The sequence below is a fragment of the Mchenga conophoros genome, linkage group LG12 (genome assembly GCF_057382185.1).
Source record: "Mchenga conophoros isolate Kocher_MC1m ecotype Shallow Benthic linkage group LG12, M_conophoros_male_GT1.1, whole genome shotgun sequence".
NCBI lineage: Eukaryota > Metazoa > Chordata > Actinopteri > Cichliformes > Cichlidae > Mchenga > Mchenga conophoros.
In genome coordinates, this window is record NC_140537.1 from 39,462,153 (window position 1) to 39,485,879 (window position 23,727).

Here is a 23,727-nt window from a genome sequence, read left to right on the forward strand (position 1 = left end):
AAGTTGATTCTAGTGAAGAGTTAATACTGCCATTAACTTATAGTTCTGGTTTTTACTGACCAGGCTCCTGACATGCATACTATTAATAGCACGTTGAAGAATTGTGCCTCTGACACTGACAGCACACACAGAGAAAGACAGTGAGCGAGAGGGACAGTGAGAAAGGGAGAACCAGAAATATTTTATGCCATATCAAATTTTTTCCTTTTCTAAATGTTGTTTTTGTTTATCTATTTTTATTTTATTTTATTTGTTATTGTTGATTTGTGAATAGCCCAAAAGGGTTTGAGAGTCTTAATTTGGACAGTGTTTACTCATCACTGTGTTTGATGGTTGATTTGTACAACTTATTTACAAGTTTACCTTTTTCAGCTAGTGGGCCTAGAAAATGAAAACTTAAACAATGGATGCAGTAAAACAATAAAGTAAAACTTATGTGTATATTCCACTCACATCCAATCCACTAGTGGAAATGTTTGAAGAGGAAGTTTGCACATGCTTTAAAAAGCATGTGACTGTGATGTTGCAGTTACATACCTCAACTATTGTGGTTTTGGCTGCCTTGCACATGGGCTGGTTGAAGTTCCTAGCTGTTTTCCTAACACAAACCAAGACATACATATTGAATAAAATGTAGTGGCAGCAAATATAATATATAAACCAGAAAGTGATTTCAAAATCTCTCAATGTGGTGTCCATTATGTTATATCCTGTTTAGACTCAGAGTACCAGAGGACACTGCTCTCTTGTGGTGAAGAATTTTACTACATTCAATTTGGACATGCACTGGATTGGTTCAATGTTACTCATGTAGGGACCTATGCATAACCTAAACTTTGCTATAACTAAAAACAATATCTAAACACAAGAGTAAATTGAGAGCATTATTTAGATTTTTCTAACTTTTGCAGCATCAATGCATATAATTGAACAGAGCTATATTAGTAGTAATGAGTGATAATCCCAGTGCAGTTCAAAAATATTCTGTCTGAATAATTAAAGACGACGTATGCGCCAAAGTAGATCTGCAGGCTGAGAGCAAACAAGAGCTGACAAAGTTAATAAAGGCTTAAAATGCACTATGGTTTCATATGTTCAAATATCTCAAACTTAACACAACTTTAACACAACAATCCATGTCATTAATTACCTGAAAACAATGTTCCCGGCCTTGTCAGCTTTCCAAGCTTTGATCAGTGCAAAATCTCCAGTGATGGCTTTCTCCATGACGTAGTGCCTGCCACCAAACTCCCTCACCTGTGTACAACCAGGTGAGAAGTTACTTACAGGATGAACTAAACAGTGAGCTGTTTTAAAGTTCTGTTTTTAATTTTAGACTTGGTCTTTGTAGTTGTCTAAACTTTGTCATGCTATAGATTCTGTGGCATTTAAATAAATCTGCAATGGCTACTATTCAGGGTTACACATTACACCACCTGTGTGAAATCTCCAAAATATTTTTTACACTTAAAATATCAATTTTGACGAGGCTCTTTTCCTCAGTCACAAGACATGTGTCGCATGCCAGTACCTAATGGAGATTTATTCAACTCACTGTGTAATTTACTGTATAAAGAAACTGGATTTCAGTGCTGCTGTGCACTACAACAGATCAGACCAGAGCTCTTGGGAATCTGTGCATTATGAGGACAATTCAAGGCTACTATCATGTAACCCGCGAAGTTCAGCTACAGCACTTAATTCCAAAACTACAACAGGGATTACAGCACTCTCACCTCTCTCTTTTCACTGGCAATGGCAATGCTACCATCTTTGTTGTACTTGATAGGAGAGCCACCCTCTTGGATAAGAGTACCATAGCCAGTAGCAGTGAAGAAGGCTGGAACCCCAGCTCCCCCTGCCCTGATTCTCTCTGCAAGAGTACCCTGTGGGGGGAAAAAGTGACAGATTATGAGAGGCGTACAAGAGAAATCCAGATACATGTCCACAGCATGTTTGTTAAAAACTGTATAAGCCTTGTCACTTGACTTTTTTTTTTTTTTTTAAACCAACCTGAGGCGTTAGTTCCACTTCCAGCTCCCCTGACAGATACTGTCGCTCAAATTCTGCATTCTCTCCAACATATGAGGAGATCATCCTCTTGATCTGCTTAGTCTGGAGCAGCAGGCCCAGGCCAAAGTTATCCACTCTAAGGAAAACACACACAGCACTAACTTACTAAGCTTTGTTTTGTTTATTAAATTAACTTAAGCAGTTTTTTATAAATATAAGCTGATCTAAAGGGTACACACAAGTGTCTTGTTGTGTTTTATTTTACATTTCATGTTATTATATTTCAAATGAATACATTTTCATTTTTTATTTGACATTAAAGCACTTTTCTGTCAATACTCATTTATTTCTAGCAACTATGCTTCTTTTTCCTCATAAGAAACTATCAACGTCCTATCTTCCTGCAATTTCCACCATTTCTTATTATTAACGTAAACGCTTAGAGAGGTTATTCAAGGTTGTAACTCAGTCAAGCTGAAACGGATATGGCTCCCTTTTCTGATCTTAAGACAAAGCAAAGACAGTCACAGTCCAGCTGTGGCCTATTCACAGCCATAATCACAGTACATTTGATCAAACACAGCTGCTGAGCCTGGGGTTGCCACTGAGTCAGATTTTTCTGAGCATGTCTTTGTTTATTGTCTGTCAAAACCGCACGGAATAATTGTGCTTGAAAGAAGCTGTGAAGCTCACACTGGTCCGAAGTGTGTCTTACACCTGCTGCACATAGGGTGTCACGTATTTAGACCACCATACCTGGACAAATCCTCATGACTCAACAGTTGTGAATACATTTTTCTAGCCTTCTTTGACAAACATAAATTGCCGAGTCCCTCAAGCAACTGTTTGATCAGCTATGAGAGGACTGGCTTTTTGTGGCTTTAAAGCTCTTTCATACCAAACAAGAAAAACAGATGGCAATCGAATCAAGTTAGTTTCAATCTGTCCAAACTGTATTTTTGCAACACAAAACACTTTAAACATGTGCTTTATGTTAATGCACAGGCAACTAAAAACTCACTTACACTGCTCTAATCTCTAACTACCACTGCTTTGTTCTCTAATTGTAACTCTAATCTCGGGTTATCTTAAAGTATATAAAGGCCATGCCTTATCAGAATGCAAAAACAGATAACTGCAAAGTGCACTTTCACATGCACACAAACCACTGGTGATGCAACACACAATGGAAACACTAAAGAAAGGTTTTGGCACTATTAACTCGTGTTAATGTTTTGTGTGTGAAGCTGGTGTGTATGGAATGATGTTTGAGGACTATAAGCTCTTCAGGCAAATACTCAGTGCTCATTCATGAGAGCAGATTCCAGCAGTGATCTTGAGCACAAGTGTCACTGCCTTTTATACAGAATCTATTTGGTTTGTGTCAAATTCTGAAGCAGCTGATTACACAGTACGTATAAAGCTGCAAGGGAAGGCGGTTCTGTAACAGCCCAATAATCTCCTTTTGTACAGCTGAATCCTTCTCAACTCATCGAGGGCATAAAGGGCCAGCTGTGTCAGTTTCATGAGAAGTGAAATATGAGGGTCTCGTTCCTCTCACCCAAAAGCAGTGAGACAAAACACTTATGTGTTCTATATTGCTACAAAAGTCAAAAGATTAAAGATTTATCCTTGATTAGGGATCACTTTAAAGAATAAAGTGACACAACACAACCAATATTTCTGCATGTTAACTTCTTACACTTTCTTTCCACTGCTGCCAAAATAAGGTTAGCAATGCCTAGTTGTCAAATAGTAAATCTAGTTTTCATTCAAAAAATAGTTCGTTCACACTGCTTTACAAGCAAACACACTTATGCAGTACTGTCATTTAAAAAAAAAAGGAGTCTTTATTACAGTACTTGATTGCCTGCCACTGATATAATTAATTTTCCCAAGGGGTAATATGAGAAACTGGGACTGTTGTGCAGGGCCGAACCATAAAAGCTGAACTCAATTCTGTTCAATATTAACTTTATCTCTTGATATGCTTCCTGGTGCAGCCCAGATCCAGTTTCTCATGTGGCCCCTTGGGAAAATTGATTTCCCACCCATGACTGGGATATATGATCACCAAGAAGGCTTTATTATAAAATGATCATACGAAAACATACACATGTAATTCTTACCCTTTAATAGTTTTGTATGTGGCATAAATACAAAGACACAAAAGGGTAAGAATTACTCAAGTTTCACTATTTCTGCATAAGCACTACAATTAAATGTTTACTGGATTGTGACACGCCAGGTTTTGATTACAAAAGAAAGCTGCAATTTTCTTTTTCCTTTTTTCTATCAACAGTATTAGAATTTTATTTGAGTTAAAAGACTGAACGCAACCTTCAGTTAGTTCTTGCTACTGTACAAAAGGACAAAACGTATAATAAAGGTAATTAAGGTCATCAGCTGACTGTTATGTGTACACTGAATCTGCACTGAGACCAAATACAAACATCACACACAAGATCACCTGACCACACACACCTCTTCCTTGTACCTTATCCAATGACTTATCTACTAGCCTCTGGGCATCTCGCTAGCACAACACTGCCTGTCTGGCGTTACAGTCATAAGGTTGCCAATGCTGCAATTAGACACCATCACAGGCTCAAATCAAGACAAAGAAACACTACTATTCAAGACAATAAGCAAAACGTTCAAGTTCATATGCAAGGATGTGGTTTGGTTAAAAGATTTAAACCAAAGTAATAATTCTAATGTTTTTGTTTTTATTTAATTCTACCAAAACAACCCAACAACAATGAATGGTACTATTCTAAAACAGCACGTACAAATCATGTACACTTCCACACATACCCTGCATTGTTACTGACTGCAGTGATGCTCTTAACGCCAGTCTTCAGTAAACTGTTGATGAGATTCTCCGGAATTCCGCATAATCCAAAGCCTGAGGTGGAATACAAAAAAGTAAGCGTTGCAAACAAGAATCACTGTGAGAAAAGAAAAACGATACACATTTAAACACTACTTTAAATAAAACTGCCAAAAGTATGTATCAGTGTATTTACGTTGTAAGTAAATGTTATGACTTTGTGTTTTATCTTCACTTGTTCAGCTGATGTCTGTGCATTTACTGCCATCGCTAATTTCCTTATATTTTGCTAGGAAACAATAAGAAATGTCTAATCCAGTTAATTGGCTTAAAGCATAAAAAACATTTCTCTGAAAATGCTCAGAGAAATGAAAACGAATGAAAAAGCAGCCGATGTCCAAAGAAAACTTTAAAAGACCTTCAGAAAGCCTGGAGAACAATTGATTAAGACCAGTTACAAAATTACAATTAAGTGCTGTATGCTTAAGTGGTTAAGTGTTAACCAGATATTTTAGGCCAATTCGTTCATAGCAATGTGAGAATTAGGTTGTGATTTGAACTGTGATTCAGTGCTCTCCTCATGGACTTTGGATCAAAGTCCAAAGATACCCCGGCCTTTGATGACACAGTTGAGCTACATGGTGTGAAGGAATTTTATTCGCAAACATATATTTAAGACATTTTAAGATCATATAAGGACCTTAAAATGTCTTAAATACACATTTATATCTAAGGATTAGGGACATGCCAGATTTGGACAGTAAACTAATACAAAAACAATGATCTTGTTAACTATGTCAAACCACACAGAAAAACCAAAGTGCAATCAGCTTGGATCAAGTCCAGGTATTTCTAGACTTGTTTAGAAATATTCTTATATTGCACTGAGGGAAGGTTCATCTGCTTTTCTCTTAGACAGAAGTGCGTCACAATGGAAAACATTTAACAATGTCACTGTGAACAGGACTATAAATAAGATCAGTGGATTGCACTCAGTGTGTGGATGATACTCAACCAGCATTCTACAGACAGTTTGGAATCACTTCATTGCAAATTAGACATTACATTTATTCTAATGAATTCACCTGCCACTTTCTTACGTGCATGCGTTCAACCGCTCATTAACACAAATATCTAATCAGCCAATCAAATGTCAGCTGCTAAGTGCATTTAGGATGACACACTGAAGTTCAAACCAAGAATCAGCCTGGGTAAGAACGGTGATTTAAGTGATTTTGAATGCATGGTTGTTGGTGCCAGACAGGTTGATCTGAGTAATTTAGAAACGGCTGATCTACCATCTACCAGTATTGTTCCACACAACCATCTCTAGGGTTTAAAGAAAATATCCATTGGTTGCCCAGTGGTTCAACAAAAGCTGGATAACAGAAGACTGAAAAAACATTCTCTAGTCTGATGAGTCTCCTAACAATTGGATGGTAGAGTCAGAAAAAAAGATAACCATGGATCTATCCTGTGTATTAACAGCTCAGGCTGGTGGTGGTATAATATTGTGGAAAATATTATCTTGACACATTTTAGGGCCCTTGGTATACCAACAGTGCACCATTTAAATGCCACAAGATACAGGAATATTATTGTTGTTGACTGTGTCCACCCCTTTACGACCACAGGTCTTCTGATAGCTGCTTCCAGCATGAGAACAAACAATGTCACAAAGTTCAAATGACCTATAACTGCGTTCTTGAACATGACAATGAGTACTCATCACTGTAACCAAATAGCCTCCACAGTTAGTAGAGCACTTTTGGGATGTGATGGAATGAGAGATTTGCATCACGGATGTGGAGCATGTTTTTGTTTCCAGCACCTTGATGAGTCTATGCCATGAAGAAAAATGAAGCTATAAGAAACAGTAATACCAAGGTGTACCTCATAGCATCCAGTGAGTGTATGTAAATATAAAGCATAACATACTGTTAGGTGAACAAAATCATCATAAACCAAGAAGTCCTATCTGACATTGTTACAACATGTTTGTGAAAGTACTATACATTACCTCCCACAAGAATGGTAGCTCCATTATGGATATCTTTAACTGCTTCTACAGGATCCGAGTAGAACTTTGAATTTTTCTGACTTGATGTGGAAAAGTAAGAGCCACAGGTCTGTAGAAAGCACAAGAGCATGAAATACAGCAAATTTGCATTCATAAAAAATGCTGTTTCCGCAACACCAAAACAAACAAACATGTAAATTCTAAATAGAAGCACAAAAAAATAAAGGCTTAAAACCTAATGACCTGCTTGCACAGTTCAAATCCAATTTATTCTGTAGAAGAAAGGAAAAGTAAACCTAACTGCTGAACAAATCCTGCAACAAATGCAGGCGAGATTATGATAGCGCACAGCCAAGAGCCAAAAACCAACAGTCAGCAGAGGATTCAGGTTTAAAATCATGTGTTTAAAACCCTGTGTCAGGCCAATGCGAGCTGCTGTCTTTTGTAAATTCTCATATCTCAGACAGTAGTTAAACGCAAGTTCAACCATGAAGGGCAGTTAAAATCTAAGCTATCACGCAGATTGCTGCAATCACACTGTGTGGGTGATAATTAACTAGCATTCAAGAGAAAGCTTAAGTTCACAATGTTCTTGTCATTACACACAAATACATTGTTACAAATAATCTTTTTTATTAGTTAACAAAACGAGCTTCACATTTAACGACTCTATAATATTGGAACATGTTTTTGAAAGTTTTCCGCACTGAATAAAACGTGTGGCAGGTGTTTAGACCTAAATCTATGATTACTTGGTGTTGAGTTACGCGCACTTGTGATCATCCAACTACACATACCTTAGTCAGATCAAATAACCTGATTCGCTTTATTCATGCATTTCTAGATCTTAGCAGCAGTTTTTGAAAGGATTGGCAAATGTGTTGTATTGCGCGTATCCGCAAGGTTGTGCGCCCTGCAGGCTGAGGTCAGCCCACAATAACACATAAACGCAAACTGAAACAGTATAAACGACGCGAAGCTTGGTTCATAGTTTCATTCCAAATGTAACCAATACTTTAATGACAGTTGAATTATTATATTTTACTACTGTCGTCTCTTTTTTTGCAGCAACATCATCTCAACACTCCTACAACAGGTGTAACGTCGCTGTTGTTATACTGACCTTGCTCAATTGGTGGATGGCGAAGTTTATTTTGGTTCTGTGGTGGGTTTTCAAGAGTATATTTTCCGCTCTGCACAAAGCTTTGAGGGCCGCCATGATTTGGAGCTACAAACTTGGGGTGGGCGGAGATGCAGGGTGAGCGCTGACTGGATCTTTAACCGAGCTAGCTGAGGGTCACAAAATATGGCTACACGCAAGCCCAGCTCGGCGACACGACGCTATTGGCTGTTTTCAAAGAGGATGAAAGGAGAAGCTCTTCTTCGTTATCTTTCCCCCACCTGGTAAGCTAGGCATGTTTTAGTGCATTGCCGCCTACTGTTGGTGTTGTAGCGTCATAGCGTTTGAGAAAGCCCAATACTACCCTTGTTCTCTTGTTCTTTTTTAGTAGGGCTATACTGTATTCAAAGGTCCACGAAGAAAACATTAATTTCCCTGACACAGCTTGCAATGCATGAGAGCAATTTCCAATCTCTGTTTCCCCACTGCATCCCATTATCACATTGATGATTCAGCCTCTCACTAAGGATGCAGTGGCACAGCATCCTGCCAAATGGCACATGCAAATCTACATTTTCTACCTAATCTTATCCACGCCATCAGTGCTTTCAACCCCAACATCTGCTAGCACACAAAGACAGTTTCACATTTGATTAAATTTATTTTATTTATATCGAAACCATATTTCAAAACAGGAATTGCCTCCTGGTGTTTAATATTGAAAGGTAAAAACCCTACAATAATGCAGAACAACCCCAACAACTCACAAAAGACGACGTGCTATGAGCAAGTACTTTGGCGACATTGGGAAGGAAAAACTCCCTTTTAACAGGAAGAAACCTCCAGCAGAATCAGGCTCAGGGAGGGGCAGCCATCAGGGTTGGGGCTGAGGGGAAGGAGACAAGACAAAAGACATGCTGTGGAAGAGAGACGGAGATTAACAATAGCTCATAATTAAATGCACAGTGGTGTTGAGAAGGCATTCTCTTTTTTTTTTCATTAGAATTTTGACATAGAAAAAAAAAATCATGATGCATTAAAACCCAATTCTTCTGAATTTGGAAAGCCTATATCGACTCTTTAGAAACTTCCAGAACTCAACTGCCAAAAAGGCTAGGCCTTTTAATTTGATAAAACTTTAGTGTTTAATTTGCACAAAGCAACCTAATTGCAGCTACCTACATTTCCACCAGGAGAATTTTTTTTCTGAAGCTTTCAACAACCCTATTGATCATTTGCTACCAAATATCAATATCAAATCTGTATGATCAGGTAAAGGGGAGTCTGGAGAGGTGGAGGTGCGTGCTAGAGGAAAGAGTAATGAAAGTCAGTAGATGCAAGACTGAATACGTGTGTGAATGAGAGAAAAGCATATACAAGAGATGGAGCCAATTGTAGACAAAGTTAGAGAGGAAAGGTGAGATGAGATGGTCTCGACACATGCGGAGGGATAGTGGATATACTGGCTAAAGGATTCTGACTATGGAGCTGTCAAACAGGAAGAAAAGAGAAAGACCACAGACAAGGTTTATGGATGTAGTGAAAGAGGACATGCAGTGGGTTGGTGTGACAGCAGAGAATTGGAGATAGGGATTGAAATGGATGATGAAGATCCACTGTGGTGACCCAGCTCAAAAAAGAATTTAGTTATTAGTTATTTCCCCTTCTGCCCCATGAAAACACAATGTTGAGGAGGCACAAGGCAGATGTCCTACACCAGTTTGCAACACACTTCTTGCAATACCTGAATTTTTCCCAGTCTGCCTCATGTTGCACAGAATTTCCCCTTCTATTTTCCTCATTTAATTTGTATCCACAGGTTCCAGCAATATGCCCCCTCCAACAAACAGAAATCTGTAGCTCATCCCTACATTTCTCATATCTTTCCTCTGCATGCATCCCTGACATTTCAAGCAAAAACCCACAGATCATTTTTTTCATCCGTCCTTTGAAATTTATCTTTCCACTTTGTGTAGAAACGGTTTCTGGCATAGGACTCATTGCACTGGACTAAATAACTAAAAACTCACTAACCCCCCCCCCCCCCCTTTTTTTTTTTTTTATTCTAACCGGCTACCAACAGTTTGTTTCCTACTGTCTGAGTTATTATTTTCCAAAGTCGCCTCAGCTGACGTCTAACTTTATAGCACGCACGCTCCCTTCAGCTGTCAGCACCACCACACTATCTAAAAGTACACGTATGTTTACAGGTTAAAGTTAACGTTTTTGCAAACGCAGGGACGACTTACTGATATAATCCTATGGCCGTGCGCGTGCATGCACAGAAACGGAAATTGAAAATTCTTTGAACACGTGAGTAAAATCCGTGGCTCCCGTGACTGGTACTTTTAGTCATGGCCGACGACTACAGACGACAAGGTTTCGAGTTGGAGAGAAGAATATTTGAGTTAGACATCAAGTGTTCGAGTCTCAGAGCTGAAAAGCAAGGTACCGATTACACTGTTTATTTGTTTGCCTTTCGGCAATTCATTTAGTACGTGGCAAACAGTCTTGGTTAAGGAATCGACTAGCAAGCAAGCAATCAAGCTAACTTCCAGCGTACGTTAGCTTGCAACCATGACAACAGCTGCTGTCTAATGAAATATTGCATTTTGGCAAAAAACAAAACAAAACAACCTTTCTGAACACATCAGTGCATATGCAGTTAGTTGATTATAATTAGTGGTTAGCAACGTTGCAGGAGAATGTACATAACTCGCGGAGTTATGTTTGTATTTCACTAGGGTTTTTGAGTTAACTGCTAACGTTAGCTAAAATGCAGTATTGTTGACATATGTGAAGGTATGACACATGATGGCTGGTAATGCTAGCTAAACGACTGTCATCAATAAAGCAACGAAGCATCTACCTTGTCCTTATTGCATGTTAAATGGTGTCGTTAACTTTTTTACTTTAACTTGTATCTGAACCTCAAACGCCACCGTGTTAGTGCGCATTTTTGGCCTTATGTTTATCTGTGAATGCTCGCATGGGCTAGTCAGCTTATGTTTTATGCTAAAATATTTTTTTTCCTGTCATGAGTCGAATTGTGGATGATTATAAAGTCCCGATCAACAATCGCGATAACTCGGGATTTTTCATGAGTTTAGATTTGTACTTGGGTAATATGTTAACATATGGTTCTTCCGTAGATGATGACTATTTACAGAATGCATCTGCCATACTAGACAAGTTGAAAAGCTTTTACAGACAAGGAGGAGAGAGTAGCAACCTATCCAAGCTGCTGCAGGATTACACACAGGTACTTCCTTCCATCAAATTGTATTTACTCTCTTGCGTTTCAGTAAGTTATTTTATTAAGTAGTCAGTAACATGAGGGTTTTTTTTAAACTACTAGTGATTTTTGTCCCCAAAACCACAGAAAACAGGATAAAATACCCAACTAAGGTGCTCTGAACACAAGGAAATTTTTCTTACTTACACTGCTTAGCAGTATTAAACGCAAATATAAAATGTCTAAATCATCTTAGAAGGTGGAAGCAGAAAGTGACAGGTTTGCAGTAGGTTACTGTTGTATCTACATTTTAATAAAAACCCTGCATATCTTAAAGATGCTTTCAGTTGTTCCCATTTTCACAAGGGGTCACCACAGTTGGTTGCTCACACATATAGTTTTTACTTTTTTGCAACCCCAAGGGGATTTGTGTCTCCTCCCAAAATCAAACCAGGGATCTTTTATTTGTTAGATGGATGTGTAAACCACTACACTATGCAGCCACTAAAAATCGATCATCTCTACAAAGTAAAAACTGAACACATTCCAGTCTCTTTACTTTTACAGTTTAAGTTTAGCATTGTACACACATGTCCAGGGGATTGAATACCCATATTTGTTGGTTTAGTGTCTGTGTAACAGACTAAATTGTCATGTATAGCTAGAAGCAAGTTATAAAATGCAGCTGTACTATAAGGGAGTTTATATAAAAAAAAGTAAATCTGTCTGCACATCTATATTGACTCTGGCTTGAGTAAGTGAACATAGAGCAGGCAAAGGCTAGTTACATGTCAAGAATTGTAGCTAAGTTTGTAAAGTAGTGTAACATAAATGTTGTGTCACAGACATAATCACAAAATTCACCGTCTATTCAGTAATAAACGCTAAGAAATTTTCTATACTCTCTGAAAATAATTTCCTGTGAATTTTAGGGCTGCAACAATTCATCACCATAATCATTGCCATCGACTATAAAAATTTGTTGACGCAGAATTGTATTTTCTTAACTGTTGAGCACAGGCATACGGGTGACTTTGTCCAATAAAGAGGCTCATGCACCTGTCAAATGGCTAAAGTCAGGACAGAGAACATCTTCAGCATGGTTATTAACAGCTGGGAACATCATCTCAAAGATCTCAAAGCTTTATTTGAACTTATGGATAGAAACTATTTTTAGTTTCCTACTTGCACATTTTTTCTTTGTTTAAATGCTACTAGCAAATTAATTTATATTACCTAATATTTTGATTTATTTCATTTTTATTCTGATGGTTCTATTGAGTAATGTTAAAAGAACCATTTGATTATTTTCAAATTCATATGTCATTATTTTTGCTGTGGGACAAGACAACAGGGTATTCATAGGTGGGCAGACTTGAGCAGGTAAGGTACTGGAGCCTAGAATAAGAGGTTTGCCTACAGGAAGTGTAGATAAGAGTTACTGAAATAATTGTTGACTAATCAAAGAAAAATGAGGCACATTAGTCTGCTATCAAAATAATTGTTATTTAGCAACTAATGTTGCTAACATAGTGTCTTCTATAATGAGTTCATTGAAAGGGCCGTCTTTGCAGTTGCTGCTGTCTTCTGTTTAGCTCTTATCTAAATTTTGACATAATTACAGAGCTCATATCAGGAAAACATGGAAACTTTGTCTGAAATGAAAACCCTCTAATTATGAGTGTTTTAGTTCTGTTCCTTTAACGATTTACAGCCTCTGTGTGACATTGTAATAATGTCTAATGCAAACTGGTCTAGATTAACTTTACTAAAGATATTCTGAAGCGTATTGCTTTAAAAATTTAGGAGTAAAATGTTTGCCATAAACTGTAAAACAAAACCTCTAACTCCATACCAACCCACAAGAGATGGTTCAGTTAGGGAAGAAGAAATGTTGAAGATGGTGGTTTTGTTTTACATTTGTTACAGTTGTATCAATGTGATTTTGGGGTGCTTTCCATTCTGCGTACTGTACTTCCTGCCATTCTCATCACTCTATCCTTCAGCCTTTAGCCTATATTTTCCCCTAAATGTATCTCTGAGGAGGTTCAAGAACCATCATACTAAAGCTTTTTGAAAGACAGAAAAAATATTTTTGAGTAGGCAGCTGATCTGATGGGACAGTAAAATCAGTGACTGCATTATTGGAAATTGCTTTACGTGATCTAAATTCAATTCAGTTTCATTTATGTTGTGCGTGCTTATGTTGTATTACAGCTCCAGATTAGATACAGATATCTCTAACCGTTGTTGTTGTCGTCCCCCCCCCTAAATAGTTTTCTTAATTGGTTTAAAGAAGGAGCAACAGCTGGCAGGTTTATTATAGGCCTTTATCCTATTTTGCAAAGTTATACATGGTGCAGGCAAAATGTTTAAGACAATTTTAACACATCATTCAGTTTTACTTTTTTTTGTAAATTATTTTATTTTTCATCATTTAGGTGATTCTAGACATCACTTTTTATGAAGAGAATAAACTGGTGGACCAGGAGTTCCCTGAGGACTGTTCACCATTTAAAATTCAGCAGCTTCTTCAAGATCTGACTGAACCTGAAGTTTTGGCTGCACGGCTTGCACCAGCACAAGAGGTTTGTGTTTGTCTCAAACCGATTTTGGTGTTGTCTTCTACTCCATTTTATGAATAGTGTACTTTGTATCAAATCACAAACTGTCATGTAGTCTGGTTATTACAATATAAGACTATAGAGGTTACTAGGACACAAACCCACAACCCAAAGGATATAAAAGAGGAGCAGACACTCTTTTTTTTTTTTTTTTTTTTTTTTGTGTCCATGTGTTTCTTTCTTGGTCTGGTTAACTATCCAGTAATTATCCTACTTTCAGTTGGACGTCAGTTCAACTTTAATTTTCCCTTTGATTTGTGGTTTCGCTACTCACACTTGGACACATGCTTTTAAAGTGCTTATGAAATAAATATGGATGAGGCATCATGGAGTGTCTGATATTGATATTCGTGTCTTTTGGTTTATGTTAGGTGCAGTCTGTGTTGGGTTTAGAGCTGTTAGAATGTCTCTACTGGAGACGTGGAGCTCTGCTGTATATGTACTGTCATACCCTTCATCAGCGAAAGCAGTGGATCAAGAAAAACAAGGAAACATTCCTTAAGGTAACAAACAATGCAGAGATCTAAGGAGTTTCATTCATTGTTAGCTGTACAACTTTACTTTGATTAAAACCAATAGTTTACCACTTTTTTATGTTTCTTTTTTAACATTAAAAACATTTTTGACCCAGTGTATTCAGGAAGGTGTGCGATACCTGATGCGGATGCTGCAGGTGAGAAACTCTGTAAAGCTCAATGATGGTGTGGTGCTACATGACACTGCTACAGCAAACATCTTATCTGAAGGTAAATGTGTTATTTATTATAGACGTGATAAATGAAGGAATACACTTGAACCCACAACCTCCACAGTTATGTGATCGGATGTTTGTGTTATATTGTGGTAGGGAGAAACCTGACAGCTTCGCTGGAATCTCTTCTGTCCTTGGAGACAAGAGTTTTGGCAAATAAATATAGTTACTGAGAATTACATCCCAGAGTAATCATTGGCAGGGATCATTAAATGTGGTTTGGGGGCTGAACTCCTTAGTAAAGGAGTTTTTTACTTCTAATTTGTTACCCATCTTTGAAAATCTTAGGAGAATTTAAAAAAAAAAAGCAGCTGACCTTCATTGAAGGTCAGCTGCTTTTTCTCTCATCCCAGAGGCTTTTCAATTCTAAAACCAAAAGGTGGAGAGTCCCATACGTAATAATGGGTACAGGTACAGAATTAGGTGTATAGATGTGAAAAAAGGCGTGGACCATTACCACCAGAAGTTTCAGGTGACACTTCGGAAAAAACTTGCCCCAAAAACTGGATATGGCTCACCTTGGCTTGTTTGATGATTCACATGATTAATAGTGGTCAGCAACCACCTCCTAAGGGACAACCCCCACTAGGGTTTAAATACCTGGGGCTCTACATACAGAAGCCAAACTGAAGAAGCCTCTGGGATGAGAGGTGAAAAGTCTTCAACAGAGTTAAAGAAATCCATCACTTTTTGTTTTTCTTCTTCTAATACTACAATGACCTGGATAACTGAAAACTGACACAGAAATTTTTTTAACAATCTGTTCTTTTGTCGCCAACTGGTCTTACTAACTACCGGTTTATCTTTTGGGTCAGGCATTTTCTCAGACACACACCTGTTGACAATGATGTACATTGGCGAAATGTGTTTCTGGGCAGTCAAGTACGAGGACTGCAGCGCTGACACTACGGAGCACAAAGAAGATCGCCTCCAGTTTCGGGACATTGGCACACAGATCCTCAACAAATATGTGCTTGCCTGTGAGGGCCCTCTCCAAGGGCAGGGCTGGAACACAGAGAATGCCAAGGAAATCCTCAGTATTTTACAGTGAAAAATATAGCTTCTCTGTTACAATTGCCCTCAGGAACAGATCAAAGTTCAATATTCAAATGTGTCAATCCCAAATAAAAATGGAGCCCATCGGATGGGGTGCAGTCTTGTGAAAGTTTATGGGGAAGGCACAGGGAGAGAGTGAATGTGAAGAAAGGAGATGCTGGAACAGTGTCTACAGGCAACCTAATCCTATGCCAAACAGCCCAGGCCAAAGCAGATGAATGAGAAGTTAGAGTATAAGACAAGCATTGTAATAGAAGGGCTGCACAAGAGGCTGTTGAATAATTATTTGCCCCTGGCCTGCTGAAAAAGCAGTGGCCACTCTGATTCCAGACTGTTGATTGGGGCATTTGTTTTGCTCTAAGAATGTGTCACAATAGCATTAATATTACTAAAGAGGTTATGAATAATAAAAAAGAAAAATTGACTTTTCATTTTAAGATTGTAACAAGTTTAAAGATAATACAGCTGGAAATGAGACATTGCACATTAACATTTATTTATTGTTTTGTTGCCATTTTGTTATGCTTTTAATATATATTAAAATAGCATATGCATTATTTGAATTTGTGTATAAAGTATACACACAGAAGGCAAAGAAAGGTGTTCGAACTGTTTGTCAGTGACGTATTAATGACCAATTCAAAGTATGTTCAGGTTTGTTCATACCAGCTTTGTAATGCACCACTTGTATTTTCATCTATTGCAACTTCCATTTTTCTGCAACTTGAATAACATTGATAGTGTAACTATTAATAGAGAAACTGTGTTGTTTGGGCAAAAAAATCTATCATTTTGTTTTTTAATGTCCTTGTTGACAATAAACGTGCTTTGTTTTAAGAAAAATTTCCTAGTTTGCCTTCCAGATTTTCTTTTACTACGTATTCCTGTTTTGTTTGATGATACTGCACTACAATACCCACAATGCTCCACTGCTATGAGGAAGTGACAGGAAAACATCGGTGTTGGCATTTCCTTGGTTCATAGTGTTTAGTTGTACACAGTAAATATTCGCATATGACACAAATTAAGACATGGCTGAAAAGATCCAGCAGCTGGAGTCTTTGGTGATCCGCAGCCTCAGGCGGTTTAGAGACCGCTATTTCCCTGATAAAGTTGTTGAAGCCGATTTGACCGTTGGAGACTCGGGAAAAGAAGAACAACAGTATGGATCTTTGGATACCTTACCGGTAAGTCGAATCATTCATAGGAGAATTCTGTGTACGTCTACCTATGTAGCCTATATGTCACTCATTCAGACAGGACAAGCCTAAAAGGATAGTGTTGCTCTCTTCAGGTTCTACACACACAGTCTGAAAGCTGTTTATAGAAAAAATGATAGATGCTCAGTCTAAGTGTCGCGTTCAACTTGTAGGCTTCCAAAGTAGTCGTAATTGCCTCCCGTCCCCGATTTGGCATGCCTCGACTGCACTATTCTGAGCAGGAACACTGCCATACTTTGAGTTCCTTTGACTTATCTTTGAAGTATATCAGCTGATTATAGAATTGCTTGTATTAGTGATTGTCCATTATCCCCTTCCAATCTGTATTTTTCCTACTTCTTAACCAAATACACATAATTGGTTTAACTAGGAATTTTAACCTCCTAAGACCCGAACTCTTCCACGGCATGCATTTGCAATTTCACTTTGATATTTGGACATATATTGGGCAGATATTGGGGCCCGATGAATGTAAAAACAAAGAATTACCAGATTTTTTTTTCTTTTTACCTTATTTTTGTTTTTAAGAAAAATAAGAGCCACATGAGGATATTTGTTTAAAATTTTGATAGAACAGTAGCAGTATAATGTCCTCCTAAGTGGATATCAGGCCCTTGTAGAGCACAATTGAGTATTTTGGTCTAGGAGGTTAATCTAGAAATATTTATTGTTGATCTAGGAAAATCAAAATAATTGTGCTCCGCCATTCCTCCCGAAGGTGGATGTACAGTTTCTGATCATGACCTTTCTGTCTCCTGCGGATCTCTGCCACCTTGGAGCCACAAGTCGTTACTGGAGGGCCATGGTTAGAGATCCATTACTGTGGAGATACTTCCTATTGCGGGATATGCCATACTGGCCCTCCATTGATCATGTGACCATACCCCATCCAGACTTGCTGGATGCACCGCTAATAAGTGAAGACGAGAGCCTGGATGATAGAGAAGAGGGAAATGAAGGAATAAAACTAAAATTTGACTACATGTCAGAGTGAGTATCCCCCTGTTATCCTGCATTACCGTCAGTTTCCTGGAAAAATTTCTGAGCAAACCTTGTGTATCAACAGATACCTGAAAGGTTGCCCATCCTCCAGACAGCAGTGGATTCCTACACGACCAGCATATGAGGTGGTGACCTCATTTTTTCAGTCCCTGGTACCCTCGTCTGAACCGCGTTACGCCATGTTTGGTCCTGGCATGGAGCAGCTGGATGTCTCTTTAGTCACAAGGCTTATGCATGCTCCAGATATACTTCCTGTGTCAGGCACTCCGCACAGACAGATAAATGGTAAGATAACACTGATCTAAGGATAAGCTTCTCATGGTATTTTTCTCATCATAATGCATAATATAGTGGCTGATTTTCCCTTTTAATCAATTGTAAATCATAGTTTGTCCTTTAGATAAAAGATAAAATTAGATAAAATGTGATTATTTTAAAGGTAACGTGTAATAATGATGTGTTACAGAAATTACATCAGTGCATTTTAATCACAGAATTAATCAACAGATAAGTTTACTTGCTATGTGTATTGTCTACCACTAGATGGCACTAGATCACTACATACACACAGCTTATCTACCCAAAGAATACAAACAAACATACGTAAACCTTTGTTTATTTCAGGTATTGGCTCGGGGATAAGTTACATGTTCAATAACCAACACAAATTTAACATCCTCACTCTGTATTCAACCAACAGGTGAGCACTTTGTTTGTTGCTGAATGAGTCACAGTTGTTTCTCATCCTTTTTGCAGTTATTAATCTTTGTGTTTTTGTGTCTGTAGGGCAGAGCGAGAAAGAGCCAGAGTGCAACAGGAGAGCATCAGCAATAAACTCTTTACCTTTGAAGGAAATGACGACTCAGGGGACCCAGTGTGCGTTCCTGCTCCTCAGGTTCAGCAGGTGTGCCAAGTGGTGGATGGGTTCATCTATGTTGCCAATGCAGAGCTTGAGAGAGGTAAAATAACACATCTTTTTTTGTAGTGTAGTACAATGACACATCATACTCAATGACTGATCAATGCAGAACATCTGCAGTAGGTTCATGGTTCATGTTGTGAATAGGTGGTGAGAAGTCTGAAGGAGTCCAGATTCGAGCTGTGCTAAACTGCAGTAGGGGTTCCACATCCAAACCTCTGCTGGTGCTCTCATGCATCTCAAGAGAGGAACCAGAAACAGTTCGGACTCCCAGCACCAGATCCATGTGTCGAACTCCCTGTGTTGACATGGCAAAGAGACTTGGCCTACCCCACCTGCCTAACCCCTGGATGGTAATTGCTTGATATTTGATCAGGTGAAAGCTTTTCCATCCAGAGTTCAGCTTGTGGAGCTTTTCAGCCTGTTTCTCTCTTTCATAAACAGGTACAGGATACAGTGGCAGAATCCCTGTCTGGGCTTTTGGATGGCATTTCCTGGCTGCTGAGATGTTCTGGAGTCAAACTCTACTAACACCTGCTGTTGCACGATGGATCAGAACTGCAGACATCGGTCTTTTTTTCTTTTTTTTGACACCAATACACACTAGGACATTTCCTGAGTCCTTCAGGTTCAGGACTGAAGGTTTGCCAATGCAGTTTAATTATATGGACTAGAAGCAAAAGAAAATATTGGGTAAATAGTGATCTTGGACACCTAAAAGACACTTTGGTATTATTTGCAGAAAGATCAATATGAAGGAGCTGTGCACTAACTCGACAAACTACTTTCATTTAACACTATTTTAAGAGCGATGCATAAATGAAGTTGCATTAATGGTTTTGTGGTGGATGAAGGAACAAAGCAACAGGAATGTACAGGCAGACAGACTTTATTTGCAAAATTGGGAAAAACATTCAAATCAAATTAATTACCACTTAATCATTTAAAACCATAAATGCTGCTTTAATTTAGGCATATCATGAGTGGCATAGTGAGTTACCACTTAGTCATGTGGCTGAATGCTTTAACATTTGATAAATGGTATTTTTAAGGCTTTTTTGTGATCTTAATGGAGTAAAATGACTTTGGTGTAAAGGTAATTTCTGTTAACTTCCTATAGAATTGTCCTATAGAAAATCTGCTTATGCAACTTTCATACAAAATATTTTGCCTACTGATCAAAGGTTTCTAGCCACCCAATTTACATCAGCAAATATTGGCATACCATTTATTTTGTTACTACTCAGACTCAAATTTTGTTAATTCTCCATAATGTAATGGCTTACACATTCGCTTAACTAGTGAAAGATCACTTGAAGTGACTCCTTGTGAATAATGGAGCACTAACAATAGCCTTACTTCATAAGAATATTTCTGTCAATGCAGCAATATATTTTTTTCATAAAAGCTGTATTTATTATTTTAATTGTTTACATCTTTTTTTGTTATTATTGCACATTTTGCTTTTCTTTTACATATAAGAATTGCCGGTGTTGTGATGAAAATCCTTCTTTTTCAAATGATAAATAAACTTTTTTGGGACAATTCTTATTAATCTCTAGGTCACATTTTGTCCTTAAATATTATGTAAGTGATGGCAAAATTGAATTTCTTTCTTGAATTGAATCATGACAGAATACCCTTTGGAAGCTAGGAGGTGCTACTGTAGCATTTCTTACTACTTTTGATTTTCATTTTGTTAGAATTGTAAATATCTTGACTTTTACCTGCTATCATGCCACTTTTAAGATTTCTGACAAACTAATAATGGATCCAGTTTTTAGTGACATACAGAACACAAGACAAATTTTTTCTCTTACCATAAAGTTTTCAATCCCAGAGATAGTTTGTATTATTACAGACAAATAGTTTAGATGGGCATCTCCTACAATGTCGATGGCAGCACACATATTGCTTATTTTGCTTATTTTGTGTCTGGTACACATGAAATGCATATATAATAGAATCTGCATTGACAACGTTGAGGTTTAAGCAGAAATTTCTAAAACTGAATTCCTTTAGAATTGCAGCACTTAAATCATCACGTCTCTCCATTAATGTGCTTAAGTTGTGCGCGCGTGTGTGTATTTTCTCTGAAAATTACCATTACTGTCATATTCCGTCTACCTGGTGATGACGTTCACACCTTCTGCTGGCAACAATAGGATCATTTTTCTGTCAGGTAAGGCCTGACAAGATAATGTGCTTCACTGATGCTCTTTTGTTCTAGTTAAGTCATGGACAAAAGTGCACCCCCCTACCCTTTTCTGCAGGCCTTCCGTCAAAAGTCTCAGTAGTCATTTTCATAGGCTTGCAGTGTTAGAATAAGGCTATGATTGGTGCAATTTGGGTGCATAAACCCTGGGGATCTGTTCTGAGGGCAGGTATGCAGGGAAAAACTTTCCACAATCCTTTGTTATTGCTCTGTGATCCTTGTGTTGCCTTATGGAGAGCTCTACCACAGACTGGCTCTATCAGTGTTCATGACTCAGTTTGCCGTTGCAATCTGAATGAACGAAGAGGCGAAGAAGCTTTTTTCTGGTGATGAACAACTTTTCTGTGAATGCAGGCGAAAGTAAACGATTGCTTTAGTTTGCTGTGCTTTTGCTGCCAAGATGTGTTGGATCTACTGTCGAAACTTGCTTGGAAAGGATATTTTCAAGGTTTGTTTACTCAAGCTGCAGACTGTGAACCATTAGTACACATCTCTGCATAATAGTTGGTTGGTGGGGGAGTGTTTTGGAAGAGTGAATGAGTACCAGACCTCCAGCTGCCTCTTGTCTTCTACAAGCACATGTGGCCTCGGGGATTCCATGTCATGAAGAAGAAGCCTCTACTGACTGACCCAAGACAGTTTACAGATGCAAGACAGACTCTGCAACACTACTAGGGCAGTTGAGACATACTACACGTGTGAAGAGTAAGATGTGAAGAGAGATAGATGCTGAATGTTTTGAAAATACTGTGCACAGAGAAAGGGGAAAAGTCATGCATGTAGAAATGGAGTCACAGTTGGGATTTAAGCTTGGTCAAATGCCAAGTAGAGAAGTGTGTCTTAGTGTGTGTCAGTTTTATAGTGTTTTATTATATCATAGTCTTAAAAAGGAAAAATGGTTGGAAGTAATTTAATTTCATGAATTGACAATTAGCTTATGTAACCTAGTGCAATTTAGTGTTCTGTGTTAACTGTGGCAGAATTGTGGACCACTTTTCTTTGCAGAATTGTTTTCATTCAACCACATTTGAGGGTTTTGAGCATGTATAGTCTGTTTAATGTCAGCCCAAAGCATCTCAAACAGATTCAAGTCCAGACTTTGACTAGACCACTCCAAAACCTTCCTTTTTATTTTTATTTTTTAAGCTATTCAGTAGTGGACTTGCTGGTGTGTTTCAGATCTTTGTGCTACTGCATATTGCAAGTGTTGTTGAGCTTTAGGACATGAGATGCTGGCAGGATATTCTCCTTCAGGATTTTCTGGTAGAGTGCAGAATTCACTGTTCCATCAATTACAGCAAGCCATCCAGGTCCCGAAGCACCAAAACACTGCGGTTTGCTGGATTCCCAAAGCTTTAGAAATGACTCTGTAACCCTTCCAAGATTGATATATGTCAGTGACTTTGTTTTTCATCTGATCTTGTGTTTCTTTAGATCATGGCATGATGTGTTGCTTTTTCATAATTCTGATATGTATCATTGTGATATATTAGTATTAGTAGTGACAGGGTGGTGCAGAACCAGACAGTTCTAGGTCTGGACATCATGACAGGGAGATTCAGAGTTTGCATGTTCTGCCTGTGCGGGTTTTCTCTAGGTACTGTTTGTGTGTATTTTAGTTGCTTCCCACTTCCCAAGTGTGAGATTAAGTGGTGATTCTGAATTGGTGTGGATGTGAGTGGGAGTGGCTGTCTGTCTCTCTGCTAGCCCTGTGACAGACTGGGTATTGTGTGTACAAATGTGGACACTTCTTAATCTTTCATTTCAGATGTTTTCAATCCCATTGTACCAGGTGTATAAATTCAAGTACCATGCAGTCTGCCTTTACAAACATTTGTGACAGAATGGGCCATTTCAAAGAGCTGGTGAGTGGTATTTCTGCAAAGTAAAAGTTTTCAGGAGCCACAGCAGCTAAGCCACAAAGAAGCAAACCATGTAAAGTTACAGAATGATGAGCCATATAATGTGTTAAAGTTGCTAACACTCTGCTGACTCAATAATTGCAGAGATCCAAACCTCCACATTAACATCAGTACAAGAATTATGCACTAGGGCCTTCATGGCATTGGTTTCCATGGTTGAGCAGCTCCTGCTGGTGTAAAGGGTATTTGTCTCATAGAGTGTATGAGTTAATCTAATTCCGTTTTAAAGCAATCCCCCCCTAAAAACTCTGTTAGTGAGCATTTAAGCAGAAATGTTTGTGTTTAAGTGCAATAAACACAACCCAGCTGAGCCAGATGTTGCCACTAATAACACTGCTGTCCTCCTGTGAGCTTTAACCTGGACTACAAGCCGAGCTTGCAAGTAAAAAGTGTATTCTCTGTTAAGAAAGATAAGGTAAATGTTTTCATTACACAAGATACATAATCTGCCACTGAAAGTCAAGTGAAATTTAATATAGAACACATTTCAAAGCAAGAAATATAAAAACTAACTAATATAAAACAATAAAAACAGGATTATTTGGCCACTGAAAACAATCTAAAATGTAGGCATACTATCTAAAAGGCCAAATACCTGAAATAAAATGTAGAAAAATCAAAAAAAAATAAATAAAATTGGAGTGCAAGAAGTTTAATTTATCATTTATTAATTCAGCTGGAAACATTTAACTTCAACACTCTTCAACACACACTGTATATTCAGTATATTCTATTCAGATACACACATATTCTATTCAGTAGGTAATTTGGCATACACCAGTGCTAGGGTTAACTAG

At 38.1% G+C, this 23,727-nt stretch overlaps 3 protein-coding genes across 4 annotated transcripts; 2 read left to right on the forward strand and 1 right to left on the reverse strand.

Annotated features, from left to right (window-relative positions):
• Window positions 1-417: 417 nt before the first annotated feature.
• Window positions 418-8,186, reverse strand: LOC146563377 (succinyl-CoA:3-ketoacid coenzyme A transferase 1, mitochondrial-like). Its single transcript, XM_085293208.1, has 7 exons — window positions 7,990-8,186; window positions 6,867-6,975; window positions 4,831-4,921; window positions 2,014-2,149; window positions 1,737-1,886; window positions 1,151-1,257; window positions 418-598 (listed from the first exon to the last, which is right to left on the reverse strand). The coding sequence occupies exons 1-7, from the start codon at window positions 8,083-8,085 to the stop codon at window positions 433-435; spliced, it is 855 nt and encodes a 284-aa protein (XP_085149334.1). The 5' UTR covers window positions 8,086-8,186; the 3' UTR covers window positions 418-432.
• Window positions 8,187-10,098: 1,912 nt separating this feature from the next.
• On the forward strand, window positions 10,099-16,495 carry LOC146563378 (RAB7A-interacting MON1-CCZ1 complex subunit 1). 2 transcript variants are annotated; one of them, XM_085295805.1, is made up of 6 exons: window positions 10,099-10,434; window positions 11,139-11,248; window positions 13,663-13,809; window positions 14,217-14,348; window positions 14,477-14,591; window positions 14,693-15,405. In XM_085295805.1, exons 1-6 carry the CDS (start codon window positions 10,341-10,343, stop codon window positions 14,767-14,769), a joined length of 675 nt encoding a protein of 224 aa, XP_085151931.1. In that variant the 5' UTR covers window positions 10,099-10,340; the 3' UTR covers window positions 14,770-15,405. The 2 variants fall into 2 exon arrangements, with proteins under 2 accessions (XP_085151931.1, XP_085151930.1); XM_085295804.1 differs by lacking the exon at window positions 14,693-15,405 and adding an exon at window positions 15,412-16,495 and having other exon boundaries at window positions 10,105-10,434.
• Window positions 16,496-16,595: 100 nt separating this feature from the next.
• On the forward strand, window positions 16,596-20,330 carry LOC146563379 (F-box only protein 4-like). Its single transcript, XM_085295803.1, has 7 exons — window positions 16,596-16,839; window positions 17,591-17,862; window positions 17,939-18,159; window positions 18,499-18,574; window positions 18,661-18,833; window positions 18,941-19,146; window positions 19,238-20,330. Exons 1-7 carry the CDS (start codon window positions 16,684-16,686, stop codon window positions 19,322-19,324), a joined length of 1,191 nt encoding a protein of 396 aa, XP_085151929.1. The 5' UTR covers window positions 16,596-16,683; the 3' UTR covers window positions 19,325-20,330.
• The last annotated feature ends 3,397 nt before the right edge of the window (window positions 20,331-23,727 follow it).

Coding starts and splice junctions, on each gene's coding strand:
- LOC146563377 (XM_085293208.1), bottom strand. CDS start 8,085: ATGGCGGCCCTCAAAGCTTTGTGCAGAGCGGAAAATATACTCTTGAAA. Junction 4,922..6,866: donor AGCTACCATTCTTGTGGGAG/GTAATGTATAGT, acceptor ATTCCACCTCAG/GCTTTGGATTATGCGGAATT. Junction 2,150..4,830: donor GCAGTCAGTAACAATGCAGG/GTATGTGTGGAA, acceptor TGTTTTCCTTAG/AGTGGATAACTTTGGCCTGG.
- LOC146563378 (XM_085295804.1), top strand. CDS start 10,341: ATGGCCGACGACTACAGACGACAAGGTTTCGAGTTGGAGAGAAGAATA. Junction 13,810..14,216: donor GGCTTGCACCAGCACAAGAG/GTTTGTGTTTGT, acceptor GGTTTATGTTAG/GTGCAGTCTGTGTTGGGTTT. Junction 14,592..15,411: donor AGCAAACATCTTATCTGAAG/GTAAATGTGTTA, acceptor CTTTTGGGTCAG/GCATTTTCTCAGACACACAC.
- LOC146563379 (XM_085295803.1), top strand. CDS start 16,684: ATGGCTGAAAAGATCCAGCAGCTGGAGTCTTTGGTGATCCGCAGCCTC. Junction 16,840..17,590: donor GATCTTTGGATACCTTACCG/GTAAGTCGAATC, acceptor TTCCTCCCGAAG/GTGGATGTACAGTTTCTGAT. Junction 18,575..18,660: donor ACTCTGTATTCAACCAACAG/GTGAGCACTTTG, acceptor TTGTGTCTGTAG/GGCAGAGCGAGAAAGAGCCA.